This window comes from Mizuhopecten yessoensis, unplaced genomic scaffold (assembly GCF_002113885.1).
Source record: "Mizuhopecten yessoensis strain PY_sf001 unplaced genomic scaffold, ASM211388v2 scaffold11037, whole genome shotgun sequence".
Classification (NCBI taxonomy): Eukaryota; Metazoa; Mollusca; class Bivalvia; order Pectinida; family Pectinidae; genus Mizuhopecten; species Mizuhopecten yessoensis.
In genome coordinates this window covers 91064-100027 of record NW_018408847.1, presented here as the reverse complement: position 1 = coordinate 100027, position 8964 = coordinate 91064, and the positions used below count along the sequence as shown (strand labels likewise).

General features: G+C 42.4%; 1 protein-coding gene across 1 annotated transcript in view; it reads right to left on the bottom strand.

Annotated features, from left to right (window-relative positions):
* LOC110464840 (formin-binding protein 4-like) overlaps nt 1-8964 on the bottom strand; it is a 57875-nt gene that overhangs the window by 12264 nt on the left and 36647 nt on the right. The window contains exons 14-15 of the mRNA XM_021520289.1: nt 5189-5570; nt 2049-2088 (exon numbers count right to left, since the gene is read on the bottom strand). Coding sequence (XP_021375964.1) covers nt 2049-2088; nt 5189-5570 — 422 coding nt within the window. The remainder of the gene's footprint in view (nt 1-2048; nt 2089-5188; nt 5571-8964) is intronic.

Here is an 8964-nt window from a genome sequence, read left to right as displayed (position 1 = left end):
CCTCTGTGGTTCCTTGTGACCTCATCTCCTTTACCTCTGTAGAGCCCTGGTGACCTCATCTCCCTTACCTCTGTAGGTCCCTGGTGACCTCATCTCCCTTACCTCTGTAAAGCCCTGGTGACCTCATCTCTCTTTCCTCCGTAGGTCCCTGGTGACCTCATCTTCTTTACCTCTGTAGGTCCCTCAAAGACCTCATCTCTCTTTCCTCTGTAGGTCCCTGGTGATCTCATCTCCCTTACCTCTGTAGGTCTTTGTGACCTCATCTCCCTTACCTCTGTAGGTCCCTGGTGACCTCATCTCCCTTACCTCTTTAGGTCCCTTGTGACCTCATCTCTCTTTTCTCTGTAGATCCCTGGTGACCTCATCTCCCTTACCTCTGTAGATCCCTGGTGACCTAATCACGCGTACCTCTGTAGGTCCCTGGTGACCTCATCTCCCTTACCTCTGTGGTTCCTTGTGACCTCATCTCCTTTACCTCTGTAGAGCCCTGGTGACCTCATCTCCCTTACCTCTGTAGGTCCCTGGTGACCTCATCTCCCTTACCTCTTTAGGTCCCTTGTGACCTCATCTCTCTTTTCTCTGTAGGTCCCTTGTGACCTCATCTCCCTTACCTCTGTAGATCCCTGGTGACCTTATCTCCTTTACCTCTTAAGGTCCATGGTGACCTCATTTCCCTTACCTCTGTAGGTCCTTTGTGACCTCATCTCCCTTACCTCTGTAGATCCCTGGTGACCTTATCTCCTTTACCTCTTAAGGTCCATGGGGACCTCATTTCCCTTACCTCTGTAGGTCCTTTGTGACCCCATCTCCCTTACCTCTGTAGAGCCGTGGTGACCTCATCTCTCTTTCCTCTGTAGGTCCCCAATGATCTCATCTCTCTTACCTCTGTAGGTCCCTGGTGATCTCATCTCCCTTACCTCTGTAGGTCCTTTGTGATTTCACCTCCCTTACCTTTGTAGGTCCTTTGTGATCTCATCTCCCTTACCTCTGTAGGTCCTTTGTGACCCCATCTCCCTTACCTCTGTAGAGCCCTGGTGACCTCATCTCTCTTTCCTCTGTAGGTCCCCAATGATCNTGTTTAAAGTTTTTAACATATTTGACCCCTGTGACCTTGAATATGGGTTAAGGTCATTCATTTGAAAAAACTTTGTAGCACTTCGTCTCAGCATGCTTCTGGCCAAATATCATCATCCATGGCATTTTGGTTATTGAGAAGTTGTTTAAAGTTTTCAACATATTTGACCCCTGTGACCTTGAATATGGGTTAAGGTCATTCATTTGAAAAAACTTTGTAGCACTTCGTCTCAGCATGCTACTGGCCAAATGTCATCACCCTGGGCATTTTGGTTATTCAGAAGAAGTTGTTTCAAGGTTTTTTAAGACAATTGACCCCTTTGACCTTGAATATAATTTAAGGTCATTCATTTGAACAAACTTGGTAGCCCTTCACCTAAGCATGCTACTGGCCAAATATCATCTACTTGGGCAGTTTGGTTATCGAGAAGAAGATTTTTAAAGTTTTTAACATATTTGACCCCTGTGACCTTGAAAATGGGTGAAGGTCATTAATTTTAACAAAGTTTGCTTCTGGCCAAATATCGACACCCTATGCCTTTCGGTTATTAAGAAGAAGTCGTTTAAAGTAAAATATTGACGCCGGACGGACGACGGACGGACGACGGACGGACGGACGACGGACGCCGCGCCACGGCATAAGCTCACTTGGCACTTCGTGCCAGGTGAGCTTAAAATCTTAGTAAAATAATTGGGCTACCAATATTCATTTTGGACCTGTGAAATATTTTTTGTACTTGCCCATTTTTTTTTACTTAAAGACAGACAACAGAGAGATGATGGACATAAAGCAATTTAGTTAACGCAACATCTGATGATGGTGGGCTGAAAAAAAATCCACAATGTTGAATTATCTGATATGATTTTGTGTTTTTATTGAAACACAGCCTGAGAAACCAATCTAATCTAAATGTGTAATTGAAGTGATATTACTTCAGTGACTCGTGCTTTGTTTATCTCTTTTGTGTACTTACAACTTCGGCTTTCTTGAACAGTTTCTTTTGATCTTGATGCCTGCATGAAAATCAATTAACAATACAATTGCTAAACTGTTGAAATAAAGACAGTCACCAAAATACAGTAAAATCTGATGAGTTTTTTTTATCCATCAAGGTAAGATACATTATGACGCTGTAAACACATTGTACTTCATATATACAACAGCTATCTATAATGTACAGGATACAGTGATACCTATATGAACCAGTTATCAGAATTTAGTCTCTTCACAACAACAAAAGCTGTAAAATATTTGTTTTGGATAAAATATCACTACTGCTAAAATAATATTTTCTCATGGTTTTTTCATAGGAACTTTCAATGTTATTGTACAGTGCCATTAACAATTAATTCTAACAGATATAATGTAGTAAGTAATGCATAGAAACAAGGTGGAAATCTTTCATCAAGCAAATTCAAGCCAGGTTGAAGTAAATGAATGATCGTATGAATGTGACTTTTGATCACCTTAGAGTCTTTACCTCTGTAGGCCCCTGGTGACCTCATCTCCCTTACCTCTGTAAGTCCCTGGTGACCTCATCTCCTTTACCTCTGTAGAGCCCTGGTGACCTCATCTCCCTTACCTCTGTAGGTCCCTGGTGACCTCATCTCCTTGACCTCTGTAGAGCCCTGGTAACCTCATCTCCCTTACCTCTGTAGGTCCCTGGTGACCTCATCTCCCTTACCTCTGTAGAGCCCTGGTGACCTCATCTCCCTTACCTTTGTAGGTCCCTGGTAACCTCATCTCCCTTACCTCTGTAGGTCCCTGGTGACCTCATCTCCCTTACCTCTGTAGGTCCCTGGTGACCTCATCTCCCTTACCTCTGTAGGTCCCTGGTGACCTCATCTCCCTTACCTCTGTAGGTCCCTGGTGACCTCATCTCCCTTACCTCTGTAGGTCCCTGGTGACCTCATCTCCCTTACCTCTGTAGGTCCCTGGTGACCTCATCTCCCTTACCTCTGTAGGTCCCTGGTGACCTCATCTCCCTTACCTCTGTAGGTCCCTGGTGACCTCATCTCCCTTACCTCTGTAGGTCCCTGGTGACCTCATCTCCCTTACCTCTGTAGGTCCCTGGTGACCTCATCTCCCTTACCTCTGTAGGTCCCTGGTGACCTCATCTCCCTTACCTCTGTAGGTCCCTGGTGACCTCATCTCCCTTACCTCTGTAGGTCCCTGGTGACCTCATCTCCCTTACCTCTGTAGGTCCCTGGTGACCTCATCTCCCTTACCTCTGTAGGTCCCTGGTGACCTCATCTCCCTTACCTCTGTAGGTCCCTGGTGACCTCATCTCCCTTACCTCTGTAGGTCCCTGGTGACCTCATCTCCCTTACCTCTGTAGGTCCCTGGTGACCTCATCTCCCTTACCTCTGTAGGTCCCTGGTGACCTCATCTCCCTTACCTCTGTAGGTCCCTGGTGACCTCATCTCCCTTACCTCTGTAGGTCCCTGGTGACCTCATCTCCCTTACCTCTGTAGGTCCCTGGTGACCTCATCTCCCTTACCTCTGTAGGTCCCTGGTGACCTCATCTCCCTTACCTCTGTAGGTCCCTGGTGACCTCATCTCCCTTACCTCTGTAGGTCCCTGGTGACCTCATCTCCCTTACCTCTGTAGGTCCCTGGTGACCTCATCTCCCTTACCTCTGTAGGTCCCTGGTGACCTCATCTCCCTTACCTCTGTAGGTCCCTGGTGACCTCATCTCCCTTACCTCTGTAGGTCCCTGGTGACCTCATCTCCCTTACCTCTGTAGGTCCCTGGTGACCTCATCTCCCTTACCTCTGTAGGTCCCTGGTGACCTCATCTCCCTTACCTCTGTAGGTCCCTGGTGACCTCATCTCCCTTACCTCTGTAGGTCCCTGGTGACCTCATCTCCCTTACCTCTGTAGGTCCCTGGTGACCTCATCTCCCTTACCTCTGTAGGTCCCTGGTGACCTCATCTCCCTTACCTCTGTAGGTCCCTGGTGACCTCATCTCCCTTACCTCTGTAGGTCCCTGGTGACCTCATCTCCCTTACCTCTGTAGGTCCCTGGTGACCTCATCTCCCTTACCTCTGTAGGTCCCTGGTGACCTCATCTCCCTTACCTCTGTAGGTCCCTGGTGACCTCATCTCCCTTACCTCTGTAGGTCCCTGGTGACCTCATCTCCCTTACCTCTGTAGGTCCCTGGTGACCTCATCTCCCTTACCTCTGTAGGTCCCTGGTGACCTCATCTCCCTTACCTCTGTAGGTCCCTGGTGACCTCATCTCCCTTACCTCTGTAGGTCCCTGGTGACCTCATCTCCCTTACCTCTGTAGGTCCCTGGTGACCTCATCTCCCTTACCTCTGTAGGTCCCTGGTGACCTCATCTCCCTTACCTCTGTAGGTCCCTGGTGACCTCATCTCCCTTACCTCTGTAGGTCCCTGGTGACCTCATCTCCCTTACCTCTGTAGGTCCCTGGTGACCTCATCTCCCTTACCTCTGTAGGTCCCTGGTGACCTCATCTCCCTTACCTCTGTAGGTCCCTGGTGACCTCATCTCCCTTACCTCTGTAGGTCCCTGGTGACCTCATCTCCCTTACCTCTGTAGGTCCCTGGTGACCTCATCTCCCTTACCTCTGTAGGTCCCTGGTGACCTCATCTCCCTTACCTCTGTAGGTCCCTGGTGACCTCATCTCCCTTACCTCTGTAGGTCCCTGGTGACCTCATCTCCCCTACCTCTGTAGGCCCCTGATGACCTCATCTCCCTTACATATGTAGAGCTCTAGTGACAATGGAGCTTTGGTTATCTACCTTTCACCCGCTGATTGTCTCCCCTACTTGCCTCTCTTGTCCTTTACAGATACCCAATGAACCTTGAGCCTCTGTTAATCACCCTAACCACTTTAGGTTCATGAAGATGTTCACTTTTGATCTTCTGACTGGCACACTTACCATTTTAAATCACATGTTATCTTTTACCCTGATCATGTAGGTCCCTGGTGGCATGAATCTCTTCAATGATTTCCCTAACCTCTGTAGGCTGAGGTCACCTTTAACCCATGTGTAGATCCCAGGTACCCTTTGACCCTAATTCTAGTGAAATTCTACCACAAGATATTTTTCTTATCTCTGAAGGTTGTAATGAACTTTAACCCTTACCTCTGTAGGCCTCAAATGGCTGGAAGAAATGACTGCTGATTTTGATGAAACAGTTGTGTCAGCAATGGACCCAACCTCTGACCTTGTTCCCCCACTGACAACTGTCGTTGAGGTGACCATGTCTATGTCCCTCATACTAGATGACAAATTTGTTGGTTCCGGCGATGCAGACGTAATAGAATGAGACTCGGGTGACTGTGGCAGTTCCCCTTCTTGACCAGGATGACCATCTGGTGGCCTCGGGACAAACTTGTCTGAGCTCTCTTTTTCTGCATTTGCATTATGGATGTCGTCATTGTCATCCTCATCGTCCTCATCATCTGGATAGTCCCACTGTGTGTGCTTGGTCCTCTTGCTCATGTAGAAGTATCGCCTGTAAGCTCTGCACAGGAAAACACCCATGAGAGGAGAAAATACAAGAGATGAAGTTTCTATACGCTATCATCATTTCCAACTCCCTGTATATGGTAACCATCAACACACCTGTACAAATCTCAATTTATACTGTAACATGATTGACCTACACCCTCTAAGTAATGGGTTAACTACCTTGAGAAATGGATTGTCTCCCTTTGGTACTGAGTTTCCTTCCTCTGTGTAGTGGGTTATCTCCCATAAGAAAAAGGTTATCTCCCTTGGGAAATTTGAACTGCTATCCTGTGTAACCTGGACTTACAAATTTTGACAGCCACAAAATTGTATGAAGGCCATTTTTGAAGATTACAAGAAGTATGGTGGACATATGGAAAAAAAGAGTCCTCTAAATATCTTAAGGATACTATTTGGTTCAAAGGACAATTTAATAACAAAACAAAAAAACATTCTATCATTTTTTTTTAAATGTTAATACATTATTTAAACTTTAACTTGTTGTAATTTAGAAATGATCATTATTGACAAAGACAAAAATAAGTAAATTTGCCTGTGAGGTAAGTGTATTTGAAAACAGATATCTTGAATAATTGGCTGAAAATTTAATCATTTAAGCTGCAGATATTGTAATTGGGAAAACAGGGGTCCAGAAACAGAAAATAGATGATACAGTGGATACCCAACCCTTAAACCCAAATGTTTGAAACAGTTTTCCTACCACAGAATACGATATTACAGTATAAATTGATAGGATTTCCTCACAGGGCTTGTACACTGAATTTAATGTGAATCTTCTTTTTTTCCAGTTGAAACAAGCAATTGCAAAAACAGTGCAAATCAAAAAAAAAAGAGAATAATTTATCAGAAAATATGCTTCATAAACACATATAAATAATTTATGTTAAGTATCTAATAAACAGCTAGTACATTTATTTATTGGTATAAATACCAGAATATTCTATTAGAGAAGTCATGCAATTTCAAGAAAAACAACTGACAGTATAATCGAGTTGGATTGCAGTTCTAAGCTCATTAATGTTAGTCACTGAAATTTCTTACAAAAGGCAGATAACCTCGGTTTCATTTTGTATAGAGAATACGACTGCATTCTTATAGATTTCAACACAAAAGAGACAAATTTAAATCTATATTGTTATAATGTAATAATCCTAAGCTTCAATCTCAGTGTCATCTTTTTCTTTCTCTTTTTTTAATAGCATATATTTCCATTTTATCATTTATCATTATGACATGAAAAATCAGTCAATGGACCTGTGCAGCTTGGAATCATTTATGCGGAGCAACCGGTTTGTCTGCTTTCAGATGTCAGATTTTGGGGTAAAAATCCTGGTGGCCCTGCAAATGTTAATGCAGGCCTTGCAAGGCTTTGATTACTGGGGCCGGCCTTATTTCATAAACTAACAACTCTGGTCCAACCTTTTGGGTCGCGATAAAAAAAAGCAGCCCAAGTCAGTCTAAGGGAAAGGAGATTGCTTGTATTAAAGGATGTGCAAATCCCCATACCTCAGAACAAAGTCGAAAACCACTAAATATGCTTAAGATATTGAATGATAATAAGGTAGCAGAACAAAAATAATTTAAGTACGGTATGGTATAAAGCATGGTATAGCAATCACTTACGATTTCATATCAGTTTGAATCAATAATTTCATAATCAATTACTGTGTAAGAAATTTTGTTGCTAACATACTTGATGCATGCATTTTCATACTTTTGTTTCTTTCTAGCATAGAATAGCATAAGGATCATATCGTCACTCCTCAACACTCTCTGAATACTATACTGCGTTATTTTATGTTTTGTATATCTGTCCCAAACTTCGTGAGCCAGTATAGAGCATCACGCCATGCTGAACCAGTACAGAGGAATCAGAGGTAACTTAATATTCCTGATCTTGTATAATAATGATAAAATAGTTTGAGCTATACTGCTTCACAAAGTGGTTCATAAATTATTATCCGTGGTTATCGGGCCTTTGCAACCGGCCAATATCTTTCTCAAGTCAACTCCCTGGGGAGCATACAGCCAGTGCTTCCATTTAGTCGCTAACAGCTAGCATTCAACACATATCTGCCCAACCACGTACTCATTTCCAGCTGAGTAGACTGGAACAAGCGGAGTAAAGTATCTTGTTCAAAGATACAGCACAGTGCCGTGAAGTGACGAGCCAGGCGTTCTACCACTAGACTACTGTGCCTCCTTTTAATATAGAGTATAGAGGACCATGCAATGTCATTTTTTTCATCTCTTTTATACTTCCTGGACTAGTTTAGAACATCATACAGTGTGATTGTTTTCTAACGGGTATCTCTATAACACTTCCTGTTTAATCAAACAAACATCAGCCTAATGACATCACCTTCTTTTGCATTCTAATATCAAAAGCAAGTTCTAAGACATACAGATAGTTTCTATTTTCTTAAAGAATATTTTTTCTTCTAACTAAATAAACACATCAACCTCTTTGATCAATTCAAAAAATGCAATGATAAATTAATAAATTTTGCTACATCAACATCTAAGTTGTGTATTCATCAAAAACCAAAGCTAACAAAAAATGGATATTTTTCATTTAGATACAAAGTACTTATAACAAATATGAAAAGCCATAAAAACTTCAGTCTGGCATTTTTCTTCTGAAGACTTCATACCATTTTGGTAATCAGTGTAGCATTTGTTCTTATCAACTTGACACAATGAGGCAGCTTTCCCAGTACTGGTCCCTTTATTATTATTATCTGTAAACTTAAGATTAAACGCGGAAAAATCTGACCTTATGGTTTCGGATAAAACCATTCTCTACTGCCTCCATTTTCCAGGAATATTTTGGCATTTTAACAAAATTTGACAACATTTATCAAGAGACTGAGAGGAATAATGAAATTGTTAAGAAGAAAATGTGATAAGGGCTGGTAGTCAGTAACATGGTCATGGAAATGGAGTTTTATAAATTGGGGTTTTACTGAATATTACAATACTTTCTTGAAGTTTCACAAAAATCATTTATAACCAGAAATAGATGTATTTCAACAATGAAATTTATAACAAGAGGCCCAATGGGCCTGCATCGCTCACCTGGTATAAACTCACACTTGTAACCTTAAAAGTGATCTAAAATAAAGCTACAGGCAAAATATCAGTATTTATGATTAAAATTCGTTCAAAAGACCCTGTTATTTTTTTTTTAAACATTTCAACCCTGTGATTGAAAGTCGAACAAAGTCATTATGTTGAACACATTGTATAGGCTTTCATCTCAGGATGCAACTTGCAAAGTATAAACATCCTGGGACCCATGGTTATTCATAAGAGGTTGTTTAAAGATTTTAAACAAATTTGACCCCTGTGACCTTGAATATAAGTCAAAGTCATTCACTTTAACA